Source organism: Scylla paramamosain, chromosome 43 (assembly GCF_035594125.1).
Source record: "Scylla paramamosain isolate STU-SP2022 chromosome 43, ASM3559412v1, whole genome shotgun sequence".
NCBI lineage: Eukaryota > Metazoa > Arthropoda > Malacostraca > Decapoda > Portunidae > Scylla > Scylla paramamosain.
The window spans coordinates 795001-822680 of NC_087193.1; the positions used below are offsets into that span (position 1 = coordinate 795001).

Genomic DNA, 27680 nt, shown 5'->3' on the forward strand with positions numbered 1-27680 from the left:
CCCATTTGCCAGAGTGATGACAATTTATTCAAATGAACTTACATTGAAGCAACACCAAACAGATGAGGTTAAGGCAGTGATCAGAAATATATATATATAATCCATAAATTGCTGTGCCTCTCAGTTGACTAGTGGTGAACCTGCTGTACCCTGCTTGGAAACAACTTTTATCTTGCTTCCTGAAAATTACTGTCTTGTGTAAACTTGATTACATTTTTTTGTAGTTAGCACACTCCCTTATGTTTAATTTTTCATCTTAGTCAAGTAAATCCTATCATTAGTTTGTTACCCATCATGAGTAACATGTACATATATATGAGGTTATTGAATGACTGAATTCACACTCCTACCCACCTTCTCCTCTCAGTTGTAAAAATATGCTTCAGTTACAATGAAAATATTATCATTGACATGATGACATCAAAGTTGAGTCATAAAAAGGAAATAAAAGAAGAGGGAAAATAAGTAAACTGTTGGGGATTCAGGAAGAGTGGGATGGGAAGCACATTGATGTCCTGGAACATTGGTAATACCAGACACTAGATGATTGCTTTTTAAACTTTGTACTTTGTGCATTAAATCATACATAAAAAACAATGATATAAGATGAGTAAATTAGGGATGCTTTCATTATATGAATGCAAATTGATTGTAAATTGCAACTGATGACTTTGCTAAGTCATACTTCAAAGTGAGTTCACAAATGCAGACACCATTTTCATGCTTCTGTATCATCTCTTTCTTTGACTACTGCTGTTCTGCCTGTTTTACTCTGCCTTTACACTTTTAGTAACTTTCTTGGGTTCCATATACATATTAGAAATAATGCACAGCAAGAGAAATGTCCCAAAAAAGAGAAAAGTATGACGTGGATGTATACTGAGCAAGGCCTGCAGCATGACTAACATGTGATCATGTGTGCCAGCTGCCACATAGCTTGTTCGAGAACCAAATTATGGTATGGCAATTGAAGCAATTATGAGGTTAAAATTTTGTTTGAAAGGGAGGTATTCAGTAACTGAGGCTTCACTGTAAAATAGCTTTGAACAGTTAGATCTGACACCATTGAGGATACATTAATAATATGGTGGTCATGGCATTACTTGAAATGTCACCTGGAGATGGTGATTCAGTCTTGGTAGATTCTTGGTAGATACCAAGATAGTCAAATTCAGTTGTTCAACATTCACTCCTCCCACACTCTTTAACTTCCATGTCAGTCTCTTATGTGGCACTTTGTCAAAAGCCTTCAAATCCAGGTAAATACCATTGCCCAGCCATCTTTCTCTTGCACCATATTGATCACTCTTGAGTAGAAACATATCAAGACGGTTACACAAAATATCCCTCTTCTGAACTCAAATTGGTTGTTGGATATATCCTCATTTTCTAAAGAAAAATCCATCTATTTTTCTAATGAACTTTTTGCAGTTTCACTACCATGCTGGTAAGTGAAACTGGTCTATAATTTAATAGTTCTTCCTTATTTCCTCCTTTATAAACTGACACTTTGTTCACTCTTCTAGTTTTGTGGGACTTTTCCCTCCTCCAGAGAGCATCTATGATTTTGCATATTTTCTCTGTCAGTTGTTCACTACATTCCCTTAGAATCCATCCTGACACTCCATCTGGACCTGTGGCTTTTCTTACATCTAATTTGACAAAACTCTCTCTCACTTCTTGAACCATTATCCTTTTCTTTCATAAACTTAGTGTCATCTCTGTCTGTTGACTGCACAAACTCTTGTTTCCTCAAACACCTTGTGAAAGCAATTGTTCATCACTCCTGCCATTTCTGTTGGTTTCTCGTGTGTAATTCTGTCTGCTCTTAGTTGGCCAATACTCTGCCTTGCTTTCAGTTTCCCATTCACATATCTGTAGAACAGTTTTGGTTGGTCTTTACATTTGTCAATTTTATCTTTTTCATGCTTCTTTCTTCTCTTTGAATTCTAACGTAATGATTTCTTGCTGTCTTAAATTCATTCCAAGGATTAGACTGTCTCCACCTCCTCCATCTCTTTCAGGCTGCTTCGTATCTCTTTCTCACCACCTCACATCTGATGTTAAAACCATTCCTTATTTACAGTACCTCTGAGAATTTTCTTGGCACAAACTTATATTTTCCCTCCTAGTTTATCTTTATCTTCATCTCTTTCTCATCACCTCACATCTGATGTTAAACCATTCCTTATTTACAGTACCTCTGAGAATTTTCTTGGCACAAACATATATTTTCCCTCCTAGCTTATCTTTAAGAATTCATCCAGTTTATCTTGAGATACACTAGCATTGTAGAAATTAACCCAGCATGCATTTTTAGAAATTATTCAAATGTTTTCAAAGTCTATCTTTATGTAGTTTAGTCCTCCAATTCCATGCTCTTTCCAATATGCTTCTGTCTCATCCCTGATTCCAAACTCCACAAGTGCATGGTCACTCATTGCTAATGGAGTTGACTCCATGTGTTTAGTATCTGAGGTTTTTTGGTAAAAAGTCCAGTCTGGATGATTTACCTTCATTGCTGAATATTCTGTGTTGTCCCACCCACTGCATCAGTTCATATTCACTGTCAACTGTAGTAGTCTACCTTTCCATGATCCCTCTCCACCCTGAGTCTGCACACTCCACTGTCCCCATTATCATATTCAAGACTCCTATGCATTTGTTTTTGAGGGGAACATACACCACTGAAGTGTGTTATTATTATGACTTTCAATCTTAATACCGCTGCCCTCCCCTCACTTCTGAGCATCTCCACCTCTTTCCTCACTATGAACAACACTCTGCCACCCTTTTTTCCTTTTCTATTCCTTATCCTTGTTATATTTATTTTTATTTCCCATTGGCTCTGTTGTATCACAGTTTTGTTTCCACTTCAACAATATCCAGCTCTTTCTTCCTCATTCAGATCCTTTCTCAACCACAGTTGTTTAGTGTTCTCATCCCTTGCCAATTTCCACGCACTCTCTAACATCTCCACCTTGTACCGCACTTTAAATCTTATTCTTCTCACCCTGTCCTCAGTAAATTTTCCAATTCCATGACATCATCTATTTCACACACCAAATCTCCTCCCTCATCCTGCACTTTCTCCACCATTCCATTTACCCTCTCTTCAATTGGCCTTTCCTCCTTTCCTCCTCTGAGTCCAAACAAAATCACACTCCCCTTTCTAATCCTTCATTATCCTTGATCATCATCATCAGTTTCTCTGCATTCTTGGACCCTCTGAATTCCTCTACCTGCTCTTTGATTATTTTCTCAAAATCTTCTACCTTCGCATCTTGGGTTATCTCGCTTGCATTTACCCTTTCCTCTAACTTCTTTACTTTCTGCTCCATTTCCTCTTTGTCTCCCTCTCTTTGCCCTTCACTCAGTGTGTTCTTCGCTTAGTCCAACCACTGCTTCCATGCTGTGTTAGTCATTCATTCCCCTCTTGCAATCCTCCATCTCCCATTCCAGATTTTCCACTCTTGTTTGCAACATATTTAAATCCAAACACCTCCCACATTTTGCCCACCTGCTACTTCAGTTGATTGACTCTCCTCTTCCACCAATTCTCATGACCTTCCTCAATTCCATCCCCAAAACCAGAGAAATCTGCTTTAGCCATATCGATACTCCTCTTTTTGGAACCACTTTCCTTCATAGGAGTAAACAAAACCTTATTAACCATCCTCCTCCCTTTCCAATGGGTCTTTATTTTCCCTTTTCTTTCAGACACTCTTTTCTTTGCTTCTTTTTCATTTAACTACATCAGACATGGAGATGGGAATTCTTAAAGCAATCCCTTCCCAATGTACACTGAGAGAGGCTTTGCTCTGGAGCACCAGCCTGACGGCATTCCTCAACTGTGGCTTACCATCATGGGTGTGGGTGTGTGTGTGCGTGTGATTTTAAGGGATGAGAGGAAGAAAAGAAAGGGGTGTGGAAGATGGGAGAGAGGCAGAGAGGTGTGGAAGAGAGGAACAGTAGAGGAGGGTGGGAAGAGAAGAGATAGGTGGAGAGGAGAGAAGGGAAGAGTGGGATGTGGAGTGGGAAGAGAAGGGTTTGAAGGAGGGGAGGTATAGAAGGAGAGAGGTGGAAGAGTCATGAGAGGAGGAGGAAAGGGTATAATAAAAGGGATACAAGGGATGTGGATTGGAAGAGATTAGTATTAATGTGCTTGAGGTTGTAACATGAGAGACTTGAGTTTACATAATATTGTAGGAAGAACAGATACCAGATGTGTTGGTTTATAAAAATAACATTAACACTATTTGTGGGAGAACAAGATCAGCAATAAGTTTACCTATACATACTTTTTCTCTCAAGTACAGCAGATAGTGTCTTGGTGTCTTCCTTTTTATCATGTACATTTTGAATTGCCAACTCAGGTTTTTGTCTAAGTCAATTAAACACATACAATACTCTCCAGCTTCTTTTCCCCCACTCATACTATCTTTCTCATTTTTCACATTTGGTTAAACACATTTTTATGTTACACATCCTCTCCTGCATGCACAAATTTTATTCCTCTGCTGAATACTGTGTTGCACTTCAGGGCCCAAGAGGAACACAGGACTGCCAAAGAGAGCCATGAACAAGAGATGAAGAGAGCATCAGTCCTCATCAAACATGCAGAATTGAAGATCCTTTCTCTCACAGACTCTGTAACCAAGAAGGATGTAGAGATGAAGAGACTCACCACTCTCTTGGAAGACATCACAGGGAACATGGGTGCCAAGAGCTAGTGAGTTGCTGGGTCATTTGGGTTCTTTCTTGAATAATTATACACTTCATTTGCAAAGAATATATGGAGCCAAAGTGAGTTGCTGGGTCATTTGGGTTTTCTTGAATCATTATACACTTCATTTGCAGAGAATATATGGAGCCAAAGTGAAACATATTCAAGTTCCATTGGTATTTTTTGTGCATTTTTCTCTCAAAATTGTGATCAGCATGCTTGGTGTAGCTTTAAATTTAAATCAGGATAAACATACAATTTTTCATCCACACTAAATCATTATGTGTATCAGAGGAAAGTACAAGTTAGGCCAATGTTTATTGAGAACCTGGTAAGAGTTTGGCTCTTTGGCTCTCCATTGTTTTGATTTTTCTTAAGTGGGATGTCCTTAGGTTAACAAGTTTACTTTTACTCATTCCAGAGCACAAATACTTGTACTGTTCTTTGTCATGCTGTAAAGCAAAGTATACAAGTCATTTGATGGCTTATCAAGCTGGGATATATATTTAAAAGCAGCAAGATAACTTCTTAGTTGTTTTTGCTGCTTGTCTTCTACTTTAAATTTCAGTTTAAGTTAGTTTGTTTTCTGTATTATTTAGTTGATAGTTTGTCAGTTTTTATCCATTACTGGAAATAAAATGAAAAAAATTACATGCATTATTTGGCATTGCGTTGTTGATCTCTCAATGATTGTCACTTAAACTGGCTACTTATGAACTTGCAGCTTTATGTAACCCTTCATTTCCCTATACTTTCATATTTTTACCATATGCTTGTAATATGTAAATAAAAGTTTTATTTCACAGATTGGATTTCTATTACATATTATTGCTTTGATTTCAGAGTACATACTATATAAACTTTTTACATTGATTATATTTATGAAATCTAAAGATCTGAAGATCATTGTCATAAAGAAAAAATGGGGACTTTGAAAGCTCTCTCACTGCATGGCAACTCTGTATTATGCCACTGGCCAGAAAAGAGCCCCTAATTATGTTGGGTTTAGGAAGGGGGATAAAAACCCAGGGAGGAGTTAGGATTCTTTTAATCTCTAACGTTTCGGCTGAATAGCCATCCTCAGAGAGACTGAGTTACATGAGTGAAAACACACTATTTATAACAACATACAAAATTTCCTCATTCCTCAGTGTGGAGCCCAGTATTAAGTGGGGTCCCCAAAGGGTCAGTGTTGGCACCAATAATGTTTGTGGTGTATATAAATGATATGGTGGAGAATGTATCCAGCTATGTGAGTTTTTGCTGACGATGCAAAACTTATGAGAAGAGTGAAGGGAATGGAAGATTGTGAAGAATTACAAAGAGATATAGACAAGGTGTGGGAGTGGAGCAACAGATGGCAAATGGAATTTAGCTCTGGTAAGTGTAAAAAGATGGAATTTGGAAAAAGTAACAAGGTGTAGCTATAATTATAAGATGGGAAATGAAACAATATGACAAGAGAAAAAGATCTGGGAGTGATTTTCTCAGAGAATTTATCACCAGAAAAACATATTAACAAGATAACACGTGAAACTCTCAGCCTACTAAGAAACACAAGAGTTGTCTTTGCTTATCTGGGTATAGAAATGATGAGGAAAATAATCACCACAATGATACGTCCAAGATTAGAATACGCAGCGGTAATTTAGTCCACATGAAAAAAAGCACACAAGAGAGTTGGAAAGAATACAGAGAGCAGCAACAAAGATGATAACAGAATTGCAAGATTTGTCATATGAGGAGCGACTAGCTAAAGTGCAACTCCCAACCTTGGAAAAGAGATGAGAGAGAGGTGATTTGATTGCATTGTACAGATTGCTGAGTGGGATGGAACACTGCTTTATTATGAATGAGAGAAACAAGAGGACATGGAAGGAAACTAAAAGTAACCACCTGCAGAAGGGACATAAAGAAGTTTAGCTTCCCTCATAGAAGCATAGAGGCATGGAATGGACTGGAAGGGAAAGTGGTGAGTGCTACAAATATTCATGCCTTTAAGGAAAAGTTGGATAAAAACAATTATGGAGACGAGACAGTATGAGCTTAGCTCCTCTCCCCATATGTCACAACTAGATACATATACACACACACACACACACACACACACACACACACACACACAGCATTAACAACAACTTAATAAAAAAAAAAAAAAATCACTGTAACCTCAAACATCCCTGGCTTGGCCTGCCTCATCCTCCTCAGTGTTGCCATGTCTTGCTGCACTCTTCCCTGCTTGAATTCATTGTTTATATTCTGATGCTGCTTAGCCAGACACTACAATGAAATCAATAATGCATAAGGAAATAATAGGCAAAACTTGTTTTAAGCAATACAATTTATGGGCAAAATGATGAGGCAACAATGTGCCTGCCACTCCACTGCCTGGCCTGAAGATGTCATCGGTCTGGCTGGTGGTGGTGTAATCCCTGGGGTCCCATTCAATCCCTTCAGAGCAAGATTTGTATGTTTGACCTCAAATGGATCACAGGGGCTGTGGAGTGATTCATTTCATTCTCTCACTCATGCAGGATTTTACAAGCCTTTTTACTTACACCATCATATCTCTTCTTCAAGAAATGTACTTGATTTACTTTTTGTGTTCCAGTCATGAGACTGTCTAGCTGATGAATTAATCACTTTCATACTGCTGATGGAAATGCATAATGTGTTATTAAAGAAACAATACAGCACTGTAGAGTGCATGATTTCACTGAATTCCCTCACCCAATGAGAGGCAAGAATGGACATGCCCCACTCGATGAAAGGCAAGCATGGAGATGCCCCACTGTGTAGGAAGGGTTATGTTTATAAACTTAACAAAAAGAGTATAGCATTCCTTGATCCTTTCTCCTTCTCCAGTAAAGGCATCTGTGTCTTTCTCTGCAATAAGCAGGCCTGACTACCAGTGTTTTATTGCTCTTTATGAGTGACTTTGTTGGGGATGGTTCCATTCCCTACATGAAGATGTTTCCTTCTTCCCACTAAATGTAATCCTTGCAGTTGACTTCATCATTCCAATAGAATATGCCATTGTACCACTCAAGTTATCAAAGTGAGTTCTTTCTCACCAAGAGGGATGTGTAAGGTTGGGAAGTAAAATCCTGAACACGTTTCTTTCTCCTGGTCTAGACTAGAGGAAAACTGTGTTATTGGTATGACATAAGTGGCAGTGATGATGAACATAACAGGTATGACAAGGATATCACCTTTTCAGATTTTTAAAAAATAGAAAAAACATTAGACCTCAAAAATTTTGTAAATAACATGTAAGAAGGCATATTGCTTTCAAGAAGAATAGCATACCAAGCTTGCATGACCTCTCACAATGGAAACCAGAGGATGGGATCCCATTTAGCAACCGATCAACCAACAAAGAAAATTTAGGGAGCACCATAACTCAAGAAATCACTTATTTCTATTCATCAAATATCAAATTTTAACTTTTCAATCTGCATTGTGGACTCTATTTTACTGAAGCATTTAATAAGTGAAATGTACCACATCCTACACATTGTTGTAAATGCAACTACAAAAGAAATTCCTGTTATTGTCCCATAATGTGTTTCCCAGGTGTCCTTTTGTGAGATGGTCAAGCAGGTGCTCTGTGTACTCCATCAAGGTCATCTCCAAGAGAGCTCTTGGGAAGCCATTAGATGGATGGAAGACCACAAAGAAATGGAAACTTTTACCACACTTATGTCCTGCTAGATCTCTCTCTCTCTCTCTCTCTCTCTCTCTCTCTCTCTCTCTCTAAAAAAAAAATCTCTAAAAAAAAAAAAAAAAAAGAGGCATCAAGTGTAAACAGATGGAAAATAATGTTAGGCTTAAGACTAAAGGCCATGATAAGCCAGTGAAGGTGCATTATGGCTGAATACAAAACAACACTATCATCAACAACAACCAATAAATTTTTACTAATTACTTTATCAGAAACAATCCCAGATTACAATATACATAATCATTGCCTCTCCAGGCTCAGAAAAGAAAACAAGGAAGGCCAATACAATCCTAGATCCTATGTAAGGAAGACTAAGATGAAACACCTCAAAGCAATAGTTGCCAAAATAGAATTACATCAGCTAGTGTTACTCAAAATGACCCAGCCATACAAAATTTCATTACCATGTGGCTTTAATGGGCAATATGATCCATCAAAGAAAACATCAAAGAAAGAATGACAAGAATAAGACAAATAGACACACCACACTGAACCTTACTGATATTAACATTTTCATGTTTGAATTCCTTAACTTTATAATACCATATCACTGTGCAAGACAGAGAAACAGACCAGTGTGGATTGTGTTCACTGCCTTTTCACCCCTGTGTATGGCAATCATGGCCAGAGAGGACTGCACTGCGGCCATACACTGCTTTCACCAGTTCTGCCCCAAACTGGCCATAAATATAGATGGACTGTGGAGAAAAGCCTAGTTGCTGGAGGGAAAACAAGCAGGCAATGCTCATGGTTGGCCCTCCACAGATCACCACCTGTAGGAAGATGAACAAAAGGTTCAAGTAATTTTGGTAAAGTCATCATTAATGTCAACATCTGATGCTTTAGGAATTTCTGTAGTCTTGATGACAGAAGTCTCCTTTAATTTTTACTTTTACATTTTTTTTCACCTTACATGAGTTTATCCTCTCAATCTCTTCTCTTCCCTTTCTCTCACATACTCGTACTTTACTACTTTCTTCTCATTTCATTGGGATTCATCCTCTTGCACCTATCATAATATATATATATATATATATATATATATATATATATATATATATATATATATATATATATATATATATATATATATATATATATATATATATATATATATATATATATAATTTTTTTTTTTCAATAATTTTATTTCAACCTCAAGGTGCTTCACTTGCCTCCATCAACCACTTCACATTTTATTCTTTCACCTTCATTTGACCTATTAAATGCATTACAATCCTTTCTCACATCCCATGCAATCTAGAACTTATTTATTTTTTCACTTACTGTGATATTTGCTTCTGCATTCTTACAAAAGCAGTCAATTTATTCTACCCAATAAACAAAATATGTGTCATATATATATATATATATATATATATATATATATATATATATATATATATATATATATATATATATATATATATATATATAATTTAATTTCACATGAGAAATTATTATTTACTTCCAGAGATGACTATAAAAAATTACTGACAGAAAATATTGGTACAACAAGAAGCAAATAAACTTGACAGGAAATCTAATTTGGAATTCTGAAGTACTCTTGAAAATTATGACAGTATGGAACTTAACCAATATCTTACCAGGATTCATCTGATTCACTCTCTTTTCCATCAACTCTCAACACATCAACCAGCTCAGTCAGCCATCAATAGGACTTTTACTGCCACTTAGTAAATTTCAGTGGTTAGTTTTCTTCAGTAATCCCCAAATTAAATAATTTTACTTTTTTATGTGGGTCTAAATCAAGAATTAGTGTTTGGATCTGACTTTTGGAAAGTGCCCAACTATTGATATCTTCTAAATTTACCATATTAAAAACTTTTGGTCTTTTGAAATGGATACATGGAAGTTCATCATGATGGTTGTTGTCAGGTATGCCATTTATCATGTGGCCTACATAGATCACTCTATATGTAGTCACTTTGGACATCTTTGACCAAGAAATTGGCCTATAGAATGTGTCCATATGGATATAATGAGGAGGGGTGGTACAAAACTGACAAATTCTTTCAATATCCTGAGTTTGGTAAGCCCCTGACACTCAGCTCTACAATCTGGCTATAATCCTGATAGATGAGAAAAGCACTAAAAACAGTAATGTGGACAAATTATTTGGTAATATGGTGGCTAACTGCCAATCTCTCACTGAAAGGGACTTGTCTCATGTCCATTACTGAACTGAGAATGTACACACACAACCATCCTCATTATGTAGATGCTGCAAGAGAATTTCAAGGGCTGCTGATAAATTGTAGCATGGACTGAGAAATCACATTGTTCTACTGACTGATACGACTTTGTCAGTGGATGTGCAGGGCATGAGCAGGATTATTCCAACTTTTGAAGAAAGACAGAATATCTGGAATAAGGCTTTCAGAGCCACAAGGCACCACCATCACCTGGATTCAAACACAGCAGCCACTGTGCAAATTCAAATTCTAAATAAAAAAAAAAAAAAACTAACTTGTAAGTTGTTCTTATTTTCAATATTTTCAATTAAATTAATCCATCAAATTCACAACAAACAAGTCATCAGTTACAGTTAAAATTTCCTACTCAACTAATACTAATTCACAATTTTGTCACTGGCATTATGTCCACAGCTAAGGTAATAACAGACTAGAAAGAACACTGCAACAAGCTAATGAGCCAAGCTGCAGAAGCCCTTCAGGAGTGAGGCTGAAGGTGATGAGGTAGCTTTAATCTGTGGCTGAATATGGAGGTTGTCTACAAAGTACCATCTTTAACATCAATGAAGTGATGGGAAAACTCACCCTTAGGACTTGAACCTTAATTACCTACTTGTCAGGTACCTGAATTTGAACCAATAAGGTGGAGTCCTTTTTAAGTAACAACCATACTCGTACTAGACATGACTTAACCTAATGGGTTAGTTTAAGGATAATGCTATGAGACCTATTTCAGGTTTTCCTTCAGAAATTGAAAGTTATCAGTGTGGTAGAACTATTAAATAACATTTATGAAAAATTACAAAGTTCAGACAACAAGGTGGGAAAGCCATTCAGTGACGGCCCTGTCCTGAGTCACATTAAAACAAGAAGTGCATGTATATTGCTTATGTTTTTAATCAATAAAACTGATAAAGTTGTTAATCAATATTTTTGTTACTGGTTCTGAATCACATTAGAAAATTGAAGAACGAAACATGATAGAATACAATAAACAATAGGTGAATGCTAGATACAATTTAACACACGTGTGATATTTAAAAAAAAAATCGATCTGGAGTGAATGTTGTTGGAAATCTATTTCAACAGGGTAATGATTTAATGGTAATGGCCAATACTATAGAATGAAGTTTAACAATCCACTGTAATGAGTGGGTGAACCAGCAAGGATACAGAACTGAGCAGTTCCAAACTCCCAGACTGAAGCTTCTATGAGCCCGCCTTGAATGTGGAGGAGTTTGTTACACTTAAGGAACAATCAGTTACACTCAGGGGACAGTAGCAGTTACAGCTACCACAATGAGCCTTACTGCTCTACAGTCAGACATTCCACCCAGGATTCCAAGCCAAGTACCTATATATTTCTCAGACCTGTGTACTATTAGGTGCTTAGCTTAATTTAGGTCCACCTCACTACAAGGCAAATCTAATTTTTATAACTGGCCTTAGCCCAATCATGCCAAGTGTTCAAACTGTCATCCTTTTATCTTACAGAATTATTAAATTTCATAATGTAGACCATATACATCAACTAACACTTTGACACCAAACACAGCTTCATATTTCAATTCATTGAGGAGACAGCAAAAGTCCTGTCTTTCAGCATCCAACATTTTGGAAAACCTTATGTGTTAGCACTTTTGCAAAGTAGTCCCATTCTGAAAGTTATCTGATGTTTCAGCATTATATTTCTAAAAGGCATTGGCATATGGCAAGTTTAAAAATGGCACCGGAGCATGGTGATCATCTGCCATCACGTGTGGGCTCTACTGCTAGTTACAGCGCCCGTGGGTATGAAGGGTTAGATTAGGTCAGTTGATGTGAGTGGTGTATATGAAAATATTTTTTGTTATAAACTTAGAATACATGAATAAAGTAGTAGACTGAGGAGGAGAGGAAGGAATATTAGTGATCCAAGGCATAACAGGCACAGTAAAAAATAAGAATATGCAGAGTCTATTTTGTTTACACTGCCATGTTTGTCTTTCTGTTTCTGTGAACAAAAATCCACTAGTGGTTGAAGAATGGATTGACCAGCAGATCATTTCAAGTGTAACAAATTCTGTTGCTTTGGAGACAAAAGAGGAGGAAAGTGAGGAGGAAGAAGAAGAGCCAGAGAAAATTTCATGGGAGGATGCTAGAAATTTTTTTTAGTTTATTTATCAGGTAGTTTGCTGAGGCCAAACTGGACTACAGTCTGGACATAGTTCATCCTTACATTAGATTTATATTTTGTTAAAAAAAAAAAATAAATATGCTTTGAAATGTTTATGATTTCTACATAAACATGCCTTGGAGACGTTAGTTGTGTCTTCTGCAAATAGATAAATAAATAGTAGCCTATGTTCTCATTTATTAATTGCTAATATAGCAGATGAAATTCACATTTGATCTTTTGGCACATTCTATGTTTCATCACCTATTTAGTCCCATAAATGCCAAAAGAGGAATGGAATGTAAATTATAAATCACCTGAAGAGGGATAGAATAAAGGTTATAAATCACCTGAAGGACAAATAAATCAGAATTCTAGATCTAAACTTAAAGGACACAGCACTTGCCACTGATCTGGTAGGTGCTGACCAGTACTTTAAAGTAATTACTGGATTAACTCAAGAAACTTTGCCAGGCTTATGCCTTTTGGCATTATTCCCTCTAAATTCATGAAAAGAGAGAACAACACTAAAGTTACGGTAACACCCCAGTTAATAAGTAGACACATCATGTCTTATATTTCTGAGACTTTCAAAAAAGACTGTCTTACATTATATACCATATAGAAGGAAGAACTAGACTCATGTTACTTGTCATGCTTCAGAACAAACCAGTTGTTCTTACCTTGTGTTTAGTTCCATTTGGCTTGGTCACAAATCGGTTTATTTTGTCCAAGTCAATGAATCCATCCTCTCCCTTCCATCCTTCAGGAACCTCACCCAGCGTGTGGATCACTTGGATCTGTCCTTTGGCCATTTCTGCAAAGACAAAATAACTTTGTACTTTATATTATTTTTGAGTTATTTTACTGATTTCTTACAGAGGTTTTATTGAGATAAGTAAAACATTTACTCCAACAAAATAAACTTTAATTGGTATTGGCAACATCCATCACATATTTACAAGAAGCTATACCTTTGGACTGAAGCCATATCACTTAGCCTTTTTAAAGACAAATGATGCATGCATGCAATTCTCAAGAGTGTATAAGTATTAAGCATAAAAAACTGCAGTGTTGAAAAAGGAGTTCATCAGCTGAAAGGCCAGTGCTAGTGAGGCCTCCAGAATACAAATAAGGTGAATGTTACTTGTTATTTTAAGGGGGTCACTTAACATGCTCTTTACAAACACAGATCAGCTATGCCCTTGGTCAGTGTCCCTCCTACCAAAAAAAAAAAAAATAAATAAATAAAAAAATAAAATATTGCCATCTATCTTGACATATTTATCAGGATGACATCTCCAAAATAGGGGGGAACTTGTGAGACATAACATGCACACACATGCACACGCAAGCACACACACAAACAGAGAAAAGAGAAAAGAGAAAAATCTGAAAGTGTTGTGTTAAAAAAAAAAAAAAAAGTCATTAACAATAACTACAATATATGGAAAAGAGGCAGTATTAGTAAAGGAGGTGGTGTAATGATAATGTCAAGAAAAGAGATGAAGACAAAAATAGTGAAATATGGAGAAGGAAAAGCAGAATTAGTGAGTGTTAACTTGGAGGACAATAATGGAGAAATATTGATGGTAATTATAACCTATGTATCACCCAAAACAAATTCTTGAACAAGGAAGAATATGAGAAAATAATAGAAGATACCTACTGTTTAGTGTTTGAATAAATTAATCAAAAGTAATAAAAAAGTATTATTGGTTGGTGACTTCAATTGCAAAGAAGTAAATTGGGAATCGTTTGAAGCACTAGGAAATGAGACGGCATAGAAAGATCTCTGGAGCTGATGTTGGAAAACACAATGATGAAATGGGTGACTGAAAATACAAGATATAAGGGAGATGACAAACCAGCAAGACCAGACTAATGAAGGGAATTGACCTAACTAAAAAATTAAGTTAAGTGTGCCCCATGGGAAAAAGTGACCATGTAATGATAGAAATAGAGACCAATAATGATGTCGGTGAAGAGGATGAATCATACAATGAAAATAGGAGAAACTATGGAAGAGTGAATATAGATGATCTTAAGAAATTTCGTGAAGAAATGGACTGGGTATAGCTAAAAAGAGCAAATGATGTGAAAGATAGGTATGACATTTTTATGGAAATATATGAGATAGGAGTGAATAAATGTCCCCTTATATAAATCTAGAAATAAAAAGGAAACAGGTGTGGTTCAATGAAAGATGTAGAAGAACAAAGAAAAAAAGAGACGAAGCATAGGTAAGAATGAAAAGAAATCAAAACTAAAAATATATGCCTGAAGGAGTAAAGAGTTACATGACCTTGTTTGTAGACAATGCAAAGTTACAAAGACATATAAGAAACAACAAAGATTGAAATTTTACAAGAGGATTTGAATAAAATCTGGGACTGGAGCAAGATATGGAGGATGACATTTAATGTGAAAAATGCCATGTAATGAAAATGTGAAAAAAGTGAGAAGAAACCAAAATGGATACATAAAATGGGAAATGAAGAAATAATAAGAGTACAAGAAGAGAAAGATCTGGGAGTAATAATACAGGATAGTCAACAGTCAGAGAAGCATGTAGAAAAGATATTCAGAGATACATACAAAATGGTGAAAAATATCGGGAGTTTCGTAAACTAGTGAGTGTCACCAGGCAGCAGTACTAGACATGTCCCCTTCTCATACACAGGAGCAAAATCAAATATGTCAACAGTCATTCTATATACATGAAAATGCAATGAGCTTACATAATATACATTTTTGCACAATTTCTTCTAAGTAGCAACACAGGTAAAATCAAACTATTCATGAACAAAAGTATTTAAGTTGATTTTCTAGTGAATTGGCATTTATACTTATTTGGTTGTCTTAAGATTTCCAAAAAAGTACACCATTGATCAGAAGGATATTAATGTAGATGATGGTAAAAGCACTTACTTACTTACAGCACCAAATTGCATAGTATATGAAAGCAACAATTTTAATTGAAAATAGGCAACTTGACTGCCCAGGCGAAAGTAATGCTGTATATCTTACCAAAACAAATGTCTGACTGGCTTGACTTAATTGAAGTTAGCAAACACATAGTTGGACAACCAGTTAATTCCTGCTGCAGTGTCCATGCCACTACTCCATGAACTTATGGCTTCCTATATTCCTCTCCTATTATACCAGAGCAATCCTGAGAGATGTTCCTTTTGATGTTTGATTACTTTGCCATGTCACTTGCTTCCAGAAAAAGATCCTAAAATCTCTATGTAAATAACTATATCCATATATCATGATGTTACTAAGTATGTTGTCATACTATATTGTACAGTCTTGTTTTAATTTTTTCATTGTACAAATCAATACATTTTAGACCTGTAATATGCCATATTTAAAATACTGATAACAGTATTTGTTACCGCCGAGCAGATGAAAGTTGTTGTTGAGCAAGCGTATGCTAAATAATATGATCTTTGTTATGAGAGTTGAAGTGAACAAGTATATGAAGCATGGGTAACACTAAGGAAACTAAGTTAATTAGAGTAGAGATTATGGAAACTGAAATCATTATAGAAGTTAATCACAATAGTGAAAATATGTGAGAGGAATTAGCTGTGGAGAGCTTAGCTGCAGAGAGGTAGTGAGGGTTGTGTTTACGTGATAAAGTTGATGACATGGCGTGAAGGGTAGATAAGACACAGAGGGATCTCCACCCGGGAACCATTGCTGAACTAAGGGTAAGATGGGCAGGCATGAGGTGCCGAGGGCCAGCAGGAACAAAGCCCAGAGGGACAGATTCCTTTGTACCACCACTGAGTTAGGGTGTGACTACTCCAGGAAAGATCGGACCTCTACAATACAGACGCAGGTGTTGCTTGGTGACAGGCCTCCTTAAGACCCCAAACATGTGAGTTCCACATCTGTATTACAAGGGGTTGATTGCTCTAATTAGCATAATCCATAATTAGTGATGCATTATGTTGATACAATATGTAATGGTTAGTAGTGTTACGCATGTCTAATGTTTATTATGTATGTCTTCAGGTTTGACCGAATGCAATAAACGATTCGTGTCACTGTGTGGGTCTAAAATCCTTTAGCTGCCTCCGGGCAGCTACAGTATTGTTAAATAATCACTAAAAATACTTCTCTCAAAATTATCCAAATAAGATATTTAAAAGCTGATGCAGAATCTTGAAAGCATCATAATGATCAATGTTCTATACATTTGTAAGCACATGGGATTTACAATAACAATATTAGACAAAGATGCCACCTGTTGTTCCCCCCTGGCCATGGAAAGACCACCAGTGAATTCTTCAGCTGGTTTGCAGCCTTGCTTAACATCCGGACCTGCAACTGCTCTACAAGGAGGGAAGGAACCAGCCATACATAACGGTGAGCTCTGAATCCTCCTTTTACACCACCCTGGTGAGTGAAGGCTTCATGGGTGTTGTTATGGAGTGCTCTGGTGAGGAGGGCACTCACACGGTCATCATACATGGTGTGTTAACCCACATTAATGTTAACCTTATTGACGTGCCAGCTGGCTTTCATGGCCTCAAGAGGAGGATGGTGGGGCAGAAGCCAAGGCCTCAACTGTTGGGTGTGGTGATTGGGATGGTGCCCAGTGAAGTGCATCTCCTTGGACATCGGCGTGTGGAGTGGTACGTGCCAAAGCCGGACCTATGTCGCCACTACAGTCGCTGGGGGCCACAAGGAGTGGCGTTGCCAGTCTGCTCCTCGGTGTAGATACTGTGCTGGTTCCCACAAGTCAGTGCAGTGTCTGGACAAAATCACGGAGGGCACCAAAATCCCTCCTCACTGCTGCAACTGTGGGGGTGAATCACAATGCCCACTCCACCCTCTGCACTGTCAGGCCTTGGCCTCACAGGGAACCTGCCACTGATGAGGTGACTCGGCCCAGACTTGTGTTCCGCCAGGCTCCACTTCCTCAGACCAACGCTTGGATGAACAGGCCTTCATTCTTGTCTCCTGCCCCTCACCTGCCCCAGCCTTCCTGCTCCACCACTGGCACTTCCGCCACACCTACCATGTTCCCGCCTCTGCCGCAGCACACTGCTACAGTGCCCTCTGCATCTGCCACAACAGTGCCCCAGCTTGGGGGCACTCAGGAGCTGTCTGCCACTAACTCCACCCAGCACCTCATGGCAGTGGTGAACGCACTAGCCACAAAAGTGGACAATCTCTCTGAAACAGTCTCTGCCTCAGTAATCAGTTTGCCACTTTTAAGAAGCAGCAACAAACAGTGCCTGGTGGGATGCCCCCTGTAGCCCCCACCCTGTGTCCAGTCAGTGATGCGGGTGCCGCTGCTCGCTCTCTGAGGAAGGCTGCCCCCCACCAAGATAGTCACAGGAGCCATGTGACAACCCCGGGGCCCTTCAGGGATGGCTCCTGCTTCCCCTGTCTCAGAGGAAAAGTCACCTCAGGCAGACCGTGACGGGGATGCTGCTGGTGAATGGACGTTGGTCACTTGCAGGAAGAGGCGCTGCTCTGCCCTCCTTCCAGTCCGGACTGCCAGCACTGAGCCAGACCAGGGATATGTGATGTCAGCCCTGCAGACTCTGGTGGAGTAGATGTCTTGCCTGACACAGGACGTAGACGACCTAAAGACCCAGGTGCAACACTATCACAATGAACGGTACGACTTTCCGCACCTTAACATGGAATGTCGATGGTCTACACACTTGCTTCACTGACTTACACTCTCACGTCCTTCTCCATAAGCCTGACATTATTGCCTTACAGGAGGTAGGGCCACGGGTGCCTGAGCTGTGGGGTTATGCCTCCCACACCTTCAGTTGTGGTGACAGCAGTAGTCGGGGGATGGCTACTTTCATTAGACATGGGATTCTGGTTACTTTCAGGGAAATGGGGCTCACCAAGGGTATTGAATTTATTACTGTTTGCTTGCATACCTTGGGTGAAGTTATTTACTTTGTAAACATGTACATTCATGCTGGTGCCTTAAATGTTGCAAATTTTCCTGATTATGTCCTTGAGGAGCAGACTATTATCATGGGTGACCTTAATGCCAGGCATAAGGAATTAGGGACCCATCTCATCACCAATGCTAATGGTGTGCATTGGAAGGCTTTCCTTGACACCACAGATACAGTAGTGCTCTCTGGGGAACATTCACCTACACATGTACAAGGAGGCAAACTTGACTATGTAGCCCTTATCAATATGCCAACATATACTGCCGAAACCCTTCTTGTCAGGTCTTTGCTGAGTGACCACTTCACCCTGGAGATGACCTTCCCAGTGCAGTCTGCCCTGGCAGTGCCCAGGAAGCGCCTGAGGGTGCCACCATCCAAGATGGCGGGCCTCATCATCCATGTGATGGTGTGGTACCCTGCTGTGAAGGGCTCCTTCGCTGATGCAGAGGCACTGTATGATGGACTGCTACACACCATCAAGGGATTCATTGTGACTCCAAGGACTCTGGCAAGGACCCACACTCCACGCCACTGGACTTATGCTACTGACCCTGTGATCCTGAACTGCCAACAGACACTCGCTGCTTACCAGAGACGTTGGTGGCTCAACCCAGCAGACACAGAGTCACGGGATGCTATGGTTACTGTGGCTCGACACCTCACGGATCTGAGGCAGCAGGAAAGAAAGAAGTACTGGGTCTCCTTCCTGGACTTGGTGCGCAGGACCCGGTCCCTCCAGGAGGTGTGGCACCACATTAACAGTGTCCGGGGCAAGCCCAGGCGGCAGGTGTGTGAGCCTGATCCTGCCGGCAGGGCACGAGAGCTCGTCCTGCAGTGGAAGGAAGCCTCATCCTTCTCTGGCCTTCCTGTGGAACACCAGGAGGCGCTCGAGCGGCAAAGACCACAAAGGATGGAGTTGATTCACCGCAGTGTTTCTCTGCCAGATGACATCTGTGTGCCTATCACACATGATGAACTTCTCTCAGCAGTTAAATTGGGCAAGTGAACAGCTCCTGGCAAGGATGGCATCACCTATGGCATCCTCAATGCCCTCCTAGAGGTAAAGGTAGACAACCCTGTCTTAGACCTACTTAACATGTTTCTCACTGCAAGCAAGCTTCCCCACTCCTGGAAAACAGCCATTATCATCCCAATCCCTAAAGATGATGGCACCTTTCGCCCAATTTCTCTCACCACCTGTCTGTGTAATATGATGGAATGGGTAATATTGAACAGGCTTATGTATAAGGTGGGCCATGTACTCTGACAATGTACATGGCTTCCTGAAAGGTCATTCCACAAGTCATTGTTTTGTTGAGTGCCTTATAAATAAGGATGCTACCTGCAGAACTTTCGTTAATCTCAAGGGTGCCTTTGACAGGGCCAACACAGATGTTATTATGGAGGAACTCATTCTCAAAGGTGTCAAAGGTAGATTATTAGGATGGATCAGGGACTATTTGTACAAAAGAACAGCACAGGTTTAGTTTCAAGGTGCAGTCTCCTCTGAGGAAGTCTTTGAGCTTGGAACACCACAGGGTGGAGTCCTTAGTCCAATGCTTTTCAATGTTTTAATGGACAAAATTGCACGTTGTTCCTTCCCGTAGGGCACCCAGGTCCTCATCTATGCTGACGACATACTCCTCCAATGCCCCACACCCAGGACTCTCCAGTCAGCTCTGTCACAACTAGCAGCATTGTGTGTTTAAGTGGGACTTGTAATTAATGAATGTAAAACCAAATTTCAAGCCAAAGGGAAGGTCCTTCGACCGCCCACTGTAAATAATGTTCCCATCCCTAGAGTTTATACACACAAGTACCTACCTGGGTGTATAGCTGAGTTTCAGGAAGTCACTCCATGCTGTACACTATGTTCAAGACCTCTGTCTGCCATGGCGAGCACCACTTCTGCTGTTAGCAAACAGGAGCCTGGGGGCTGGCATTCCAGTCCTAAGGATGTCCTATATATCTGTCATACGATCCCTCATTGACTATGCAGCTCTATTTTAATATGGTTTAGTGCCACCCAGCTCTGTCCCCTGGAGCTTGTTCAGAATGAAGCCATGAAAATAATTTTGGGATGCCTAAGAATTGGTCAGATTATGGTCCTCAGAGCTGAACTGCACCTGCTGAGTATTATGTGTAGGATACAGGAAATTACTTGTCTTACTGTTGGTCGGATACTATGCACGGGCTACGACTCTCTGAAGGAATCACTGATCCCTCTGTATCGTGATCATTGGACTCCTACAACTCCATACCTCAGGAAGATCTTGGGAGTTCTTACAAGTGTAGGTATAGCCGAGGCCTGTATTAACATTGTTATGTCACCACTCCAACCCATTTGGAACCCTCACTGTGTCAGTGTTGATATTCATTCACTGCATCAGCCCAAGAGGGACTGGCCCCCTCATGTGCTACAAGACATGTTCATGACTAAATTGTCCAAGTACCCCCACGTTCAGGCTATTCATGTTTATTGTGATGGATCAGTCAATGGCAGCAGGTCTGGATGTGGGCTGTTCATCCGCGACTACATTTCTGCCAATCACTACACTGACACTGAGGTTTCCAGGCAGCTCCCAGCACACATCCTCCACTAGGGCAGAACTGTATGCTGTTCTGGAGGCGCTCCATATTGTGGCACCTCTCCGTAATGATGTATTCTTCTTTGATGACAGTCAGGCAGAACTGTATGCTCTCCAATCTACCTCCCGCATGGACTGTGATCTAGTTAATAAATGTCTTGATCTCATCCATGCCCTAGAGGGTGCTGGTGCCACAGTTCACTTCACCTGGATACCCTCTCATGTGGGTATCCTGCTTCAGGACAACACAGTGGACCCTGGCACTGAGTACACTCTGGCCTATGTTAAGAGTAGTATTAAGGACTTTGTACATAATAGCATTAGTAATCAGTTGGAGCTTTGTTGCCATAGGGGCAGTGGCTGTAGTCTTCACTAGGTACGTGTCTCCCAGGGCTGTGCTTACACCTATGGGAGAAACACTGCATCACATGACAGGGTGGCAATGAGGCTCAGATTAAGCTATAAATACTTTTGGGAAGTCAGTGCTTCTCCTGGTGTATGCTGTGTGCTGCATCAAGAGGACACACTCTGCGTCATTATGTCATGGAATGTCCTCTCATTGCTAAATTTAGGCAGCAAGGTCAACATGATTTGTATACCTCATTGACCATTTCTTTGACTCAACCACTCTCAGGGATATACTCAAGGAATATCCTACATTTGCTGCCAGACTGTAGGATATTTATGCAATAAGGTGTGCAATATCTGTATTTATTTATTTATTTACTTATATTCTTGTAATGTATACTATCTGTTTTTATATTTTTGATACTCTACCCTTAAGTCTTTGGCCAGGGGGTGGGTGGCAAAGTCCATCCTCCTCCTTTGTTGTATTTCATTATTAATACAACAATAAATGTATCAATCAATCAATCAATCACATTATTTTAGCTCACGTCACTATGGGACATACAGTAGTGATGACATCTGGCGGATTAGTTCTGGAAACTCCCCATTGGAACAGCATTCTGCTATATGGATAAAGATATGATGAGAAATATAATTACCACTTTGATTAGACCAAAGTTGGAATATGCTGTGGTCTCCCCACAGGAAGAAATATGTAAAAAAAAAAAAACTAGAAAGGATACAAAAGATAGCAATGAAGATAGTTCCAGAACTGGAAGAATTATCATATGAAGACAAGTTAAAAGAAATTAATCAGCCAACATTGGAGCAAACAAGAGAAAGGGAAGATTTAATACTAATTCATAAATTGTGGAATAGAGTGGAAGAAATAGATAATGAGAAACTGCTGCAAAGAGAAGTAGGAAATACCAGTTACACATGAAGACATAGTAAAAAAAAAAAAAAAGAAGGGGCTTGAGCAACATAAAGAAATATAATTTCCCACAGAGAAATATAGAAGTTTGGAACAAGCTAAGTGAGGATGTATTATTGGCAACAAGTGTGCACAACTACAAGGGAAAACTGGATAAGAGTAGATATGGAGATGGGATGATATGAGCGTAGCTCAGGTCATACAACTAGGTAAATACAACTAGATAAATACACACATGGTGGCCATGATGGACAGACACATCCATCTTGGTTCCAGCACTTAGAATGTATGTACAGGGTTATGAATACTCAGTCCTGTTTCCAGTAAAATTAGTAAAGTAGAGAGTGTGGGGAAAAAATTAACCAATGGAAGGAAGATTTTGGAGGATCAGTGAATTTCCTAAATGTAAACAAACCACCTCACTCAAAGTCAAGCTGGCACAAAGGCCATCACCTTTCTGTGGCAGCCCAGCTAATTTCCTCAGATTCAATGAAGATGAGCAGAATGTGGGCAGAGTAAATAGGAGATTGTGGAAAGTAGAAGAGGATTATGCAAAGTCAAGAGAGGAGATGTGAGATCTGACTAAAGTAGCGAAAAACTGGAAGTTAAAGGTGAATGGAAAAGATATAAAGAGCATTTTGAGAGAATAAAGGGATATCAAGCAGGAAATGGAGAGGGAAGACAAAAACAAGAAATTAAGAGAAGAGGTACAAAAACTTTTGGACCAGAATAATAAAACCAGGGCCAAGATTACAGCTTTAAAGAGAAAAAATGAGGAGCCTAAGAATAAACTTTAGAGGGAAAAATCAAAGGAATGAGGATGTCATGAAAGATGAAGTGCAAGATATGATGAAGGAGGAAGCCCATAGCTGGAAGGAAGAGAGAGAAAAACAGAAGACTGATATGAAAGAAATATTGAGACAACAAAAGGAGGAATATGATAAACATATTGAAAAAAAAAGTGGTTAGGATAATAAAGGAAAAAGAGCAAATAATAAGGGATACAGTACAAAAGATGTGTGTTGTGATATTTGGTGATGAAGAAAAGAAATTACCCATTAAGACTATAAGAGAAAGACAAGAACTTAAAAGAGCAAAGGAGACAATAGCAGTGGTAGTGAGTGAGGGAGGCGAGGAAATAATGGAGCAAATTAAGGAAGTTCAGAGGCTTGGCAAGTATGCTGAAAATGGAGTGAAGCCTCTAAAAATTTGATTTAGTACAGAAATGGCAGTGGAAACTGTAATGATGGAGACATGGAAACTATCAAAGGCAGAAGACATGAAAATATATGAACAGGAAGATATTTAAATGAGGATGAGAGGAATAAATTGAAAGAGATGAGAGAAGAAGTTAAAGCAAAGAACAAAAAAGGACACAGGATCAAGTGAAAGAATTTGTATGGAAAATGGCAGATCTAAAGATAAGAAAGTGGTGGTTGAAGAATGCCAGAGAAGAGGAATAACAATAGATAGGGAATATAGTAAGACTGAGAAGGAATGTAATATATTGAAAGTTATGTAAACAAATATATATGGGCTTGTGTCAAATATATTGGAACTAAGGGATATTTTAAAGAATAACAAGCTGGATATTGTATGTTTAACAGAGACCAAATTAAAAGAGGAAATACAGATAAAATTTGCAGGGGAAGGGTACAACATTTGGAGGAGAGGTAGCAAAGATAAAGATGGGGAGGAATGTTAAAATTGGTGAAGAATGACATCTTTGTTGAAAAAGTGAAATATGATGATGGGATGGCATAAGTTTTGAGCATTGTAGTTAAAGATGGTGAAAGGAAAAAGAGGAAGATTATTGCTTCACATTCCACCCAAGACAAATAAATGCATGGAAGACAAATAAATATAAGGGGATGCAAGAAAAAGTATGAGAATGTGAGGATAATACAATCAGAAAAACAACTAAGGAAGGACATATGAAGACTATGAGATGAGTGAAATTATGAGTTTTATAATCCTTTAAATAAGAAGCAGATTTTGTAGTGCCTATAGGTGAAGAGTAAAATCAAGGGCTACATGAAATTAAAGAGAAGTATGAAATCTTTAAAATGTTGAGTGATGTAGATGTTAGAAAAAGCAATGGGACTAGATGGTGCATCAGGATGGGTACTGAAAGAATGTAGAGACCAACTGTTGGAGCCAATCTGAAATGTGGTAAATAGTTTGTTGAAAGAAAGAAGAGTGCCTAAAGAATGGAAAAGAGCCAATATAATGCATATCTATAAAGGTGGCAAAATGGAGCCACTAAATTACAGGCCAGTGTCATTAACTACCATCATGGGTAAATTCTGCAAAATTTTAATTAAAAACAAATGGATGAAGTATTTAGAAGAAAATGAGGTAATCATAAATAAACAATTTGGATTTAAGACAAAGATTGTATGTTACAAATCTGCTGAGTTTTTACACAAGAGTGATAGATGTGGTGCAAAAAAGAGATGGATGGGTGGATGATGTATGTCTGGATAAAAAAAAAATAAATAAAAAAAATAAAAAAAAACAAACAATTGCACACATGAACCTATTGTGGAAACAGGAAAATATAAGAGTTTTAAAAGGCAAAAATATAAAGTTGGATGCAAGACTATTTGAAGGACATACAGAGATAATAGTTCAAGCTGGAGCAAGGTAACAAGCAGAAGTACCACAGGGATCTGTATTAGCACCGGTTATGTTTCAGATTTACATAAATGATATGCAGAAAGGATTAAATAAATACATCAATTTGTTTGCTGCTGATGCAAAGTTGCTAAGAGCTATAAAGAGCCAGGAGGATTGTAAGAAGCTACAGAGAGATTTAGATAAAATTTATCCTTGGAGTCCAAAGTGGAAACCTGAATTTAATCCTAGGAAATGTCATGTGTTGGAAATGGAAAAAGTACAAGGAAACCTATGTGGAACTATGAATGGGTGAAGATACGATAATTAAAAGTAATAAAGAAAAAGATTTAGGGGTGATTATTCAGGACACACTGTCACCAGAGAAACATATAAGTGGGGGATATCTGGCTCCACATAAAAGATGTTAAGTAACATTAGAGTGGCTTTTACCTATATGGACATGAATATGATGAAAAACAATAACTACAACAATGATATGTTCCAAATTGGAATATGCTGCAGTCATATGATCTCCACATAGGAAGAAGAATATAAGGAAATTGGAGAGAATGCAGAGGACAGCAACAAAGATGGTGCCAGAGTTGAATGAAAAGACGTATGAAGAGCAACTGGAAGAAATGAGATTAACATTGGAAGAGAAAAGAAAAAGGGGAGACTTGATAACAATGTACAAATTAATAAACTAAATGAAAAAAGTAGACAGACAAGTTTTGGAGATTCATATGGATGAGGAAACAAGATGTATGAGAGGACATACAAAAGAAGAGTAAATATCTCAGTGACACTAAGAAATATAGTTTCCCATATTGAGGCAATAATCTCTGGAATAGTTTAAGTGGTTACAGTTGTTTAGAATGAGCAAATTTAAAAAGAAATTGGATAACTGTAGATATGGAGACAGGACAAATGAGATTTAGCTCCAACCCTGTACAATACAACTAGATTAATACAACTAGGTAAAAACACACACACACATGCGTGCGCGTGCACTGGCCAGCTGTCTGGACACGGGTGCTAGAGCTCCTGAAGATACAAGCTACTGGATCTGGACAAAACAACAATGCCTAGTAATGTATATGCAGGAGTGAGAGGGGGTTACAGAGTGTCCAGTCTCCAAATTTAATACATAATGGAATTTAATACATAAATGGAAGAAAAGGAAGATCTAGGTGGCACCACTGGTCATGATGTGTTTGTAAACAAACCGAGTGAGGGGGTGAGACAGAAGGCACATTTTATTGAAACCCCTGTGGGCTTGAGACAATTGGTGGAGGCAAGTGGAGGAAGGGATTTTTCAGAATTCAGAGAAGAGAAAAGAAATATGAGGAGGATAATCAGTGTATAGAAAGAAATAAGGTGCATGAGGAAACTGATCTCTGGCATTCTGGAAAACCAGGACAGTTATTATGGAAAACAAAGAACTGAGAAAGAAGTATAGAGAATGTGAGAGTGCTCTAAAGATAAACAATGAGAGAAAGAGGCAATGGAGGAACTAAAGAAAGAAAAATGAGATACTCAAGACTATGTGTAATTAATGGATATGAAGTAACTCTGCAAGGGCTGCAACAAAAGGTGGAGGATAGTGCAGGAAAAAGTGGAAGGGGCAATATGTGAAAAGAAACTGGAGGAACTGAGAAATGCCTGGAAGAAAGAACATGAGGATGAAAGAGTTAGCTTCAGAGGTGGTTAAAAAACAAATACAGGAAAAGACCAAGGACACAGTAATTCAGGTAATTAAAGAAAAGGAGGTTTTGGTGAGAGACACAGTGGATAAGAAAAAATGTATGGTCTTTTTTGAATTCCAAGAGAAGAAAAACCCAGTAAAGTCTGTCAGAGAGAGAGAAGAGAAGGAGTTGGTAAGAAAAATTCTTACAATGGTCCAAGATGAGGAACAGGGACTGGAACGAAAAGTGGAAGAAGCATATAGAATTGGAAAATATAGTGAAGGAGGTAAAAGACCGTTAAAAAAGAGAATGAGATCCTAAGTTGCAGTAGAGGAGGTCCTAGTGAGAACTGGGAAGCTGGCTGAAAGTTCACAATACAAGAGTATTTGGGTAAAAAGAGATATGAACTTGGAAGAAAGGGAATAAGAGAGGGGCCTGACAAGTGAAGTCTAGGAAAAAAAAAAAAAAAAAAAGAGAGAGAAGGACGGAGACTGAGAAGAGGAAATTTTACTGGAAGGTACTAGATATGAGACTAAGGAAATGGTACATTCAGGAAAGAAAACAAGAAATGAAAGAACCACAGCAGCAGACAGACAAATTGCATGTTGTGGGAGAATTAGTACATTAAGAGTAATGTATACAAATACAGACAGGTTACTTTCAGGTGTACTGGAAGTGAGAGATTACTTAAAGGAAAATAGACCAGATGTGTTGTGCCTAACAGAGACAAAGTTAAAAGA

General features: G+C 38.7%; 2 protein-coding genes across 5 annotated transcripts in view; one reads left to right on the forward strand and one right to left on the reverse strand.

The window, feature by feature from the left end:
* Window positions 1-5531, forward strand: part of LOC135093484 (microtubule-associated protein futsch-like) — a 96409-nt gene extending 90878 nt beyond the window's left edge. For both annotated transcript variants that reach the window (XM_063992763.1, XM_063992764.1), the window contains exon 14: window positions 4544-5531. In XM_063992763.1, coding sequence (XP_063848833.1) covers window positions 4544-4733 — 190 coding nt within the window. In that variant the 3' untranslated portion in view covers window positions 4734-5531. The remainder of the gene's footprint in view (window positions 1-4543) is intronic.
* Window positions 5532-5758: 227 nt separating this feature from the next.
* The window catches only part of LOC135093485 (uncharacterized), a 195789-nt gene continuing 173867 nt past the window's right edge, over window positions 5759-27680 (reverse strand). For all 3 annotated transcript variants that reach the window (XM_063992765.1, XM_063992766.1, XM_063992767.1), the window contains exons 15-16: window positions 13505-13638; window positions 5759-9223 (exon numbers count right to left, since the gene is read on the reverse strand). In XM_063992765.1, coding sequence (XP_063848835.1) covers window positions 9050-9223; window positions 13505-13638 — 308 coding nt within the window. In that variant the 3' untranslated portion in view covers window positions 5759-9049. The remainder of the gene's footprint in view (window positions 9224-13504; window positions 13639-27680) is intronic.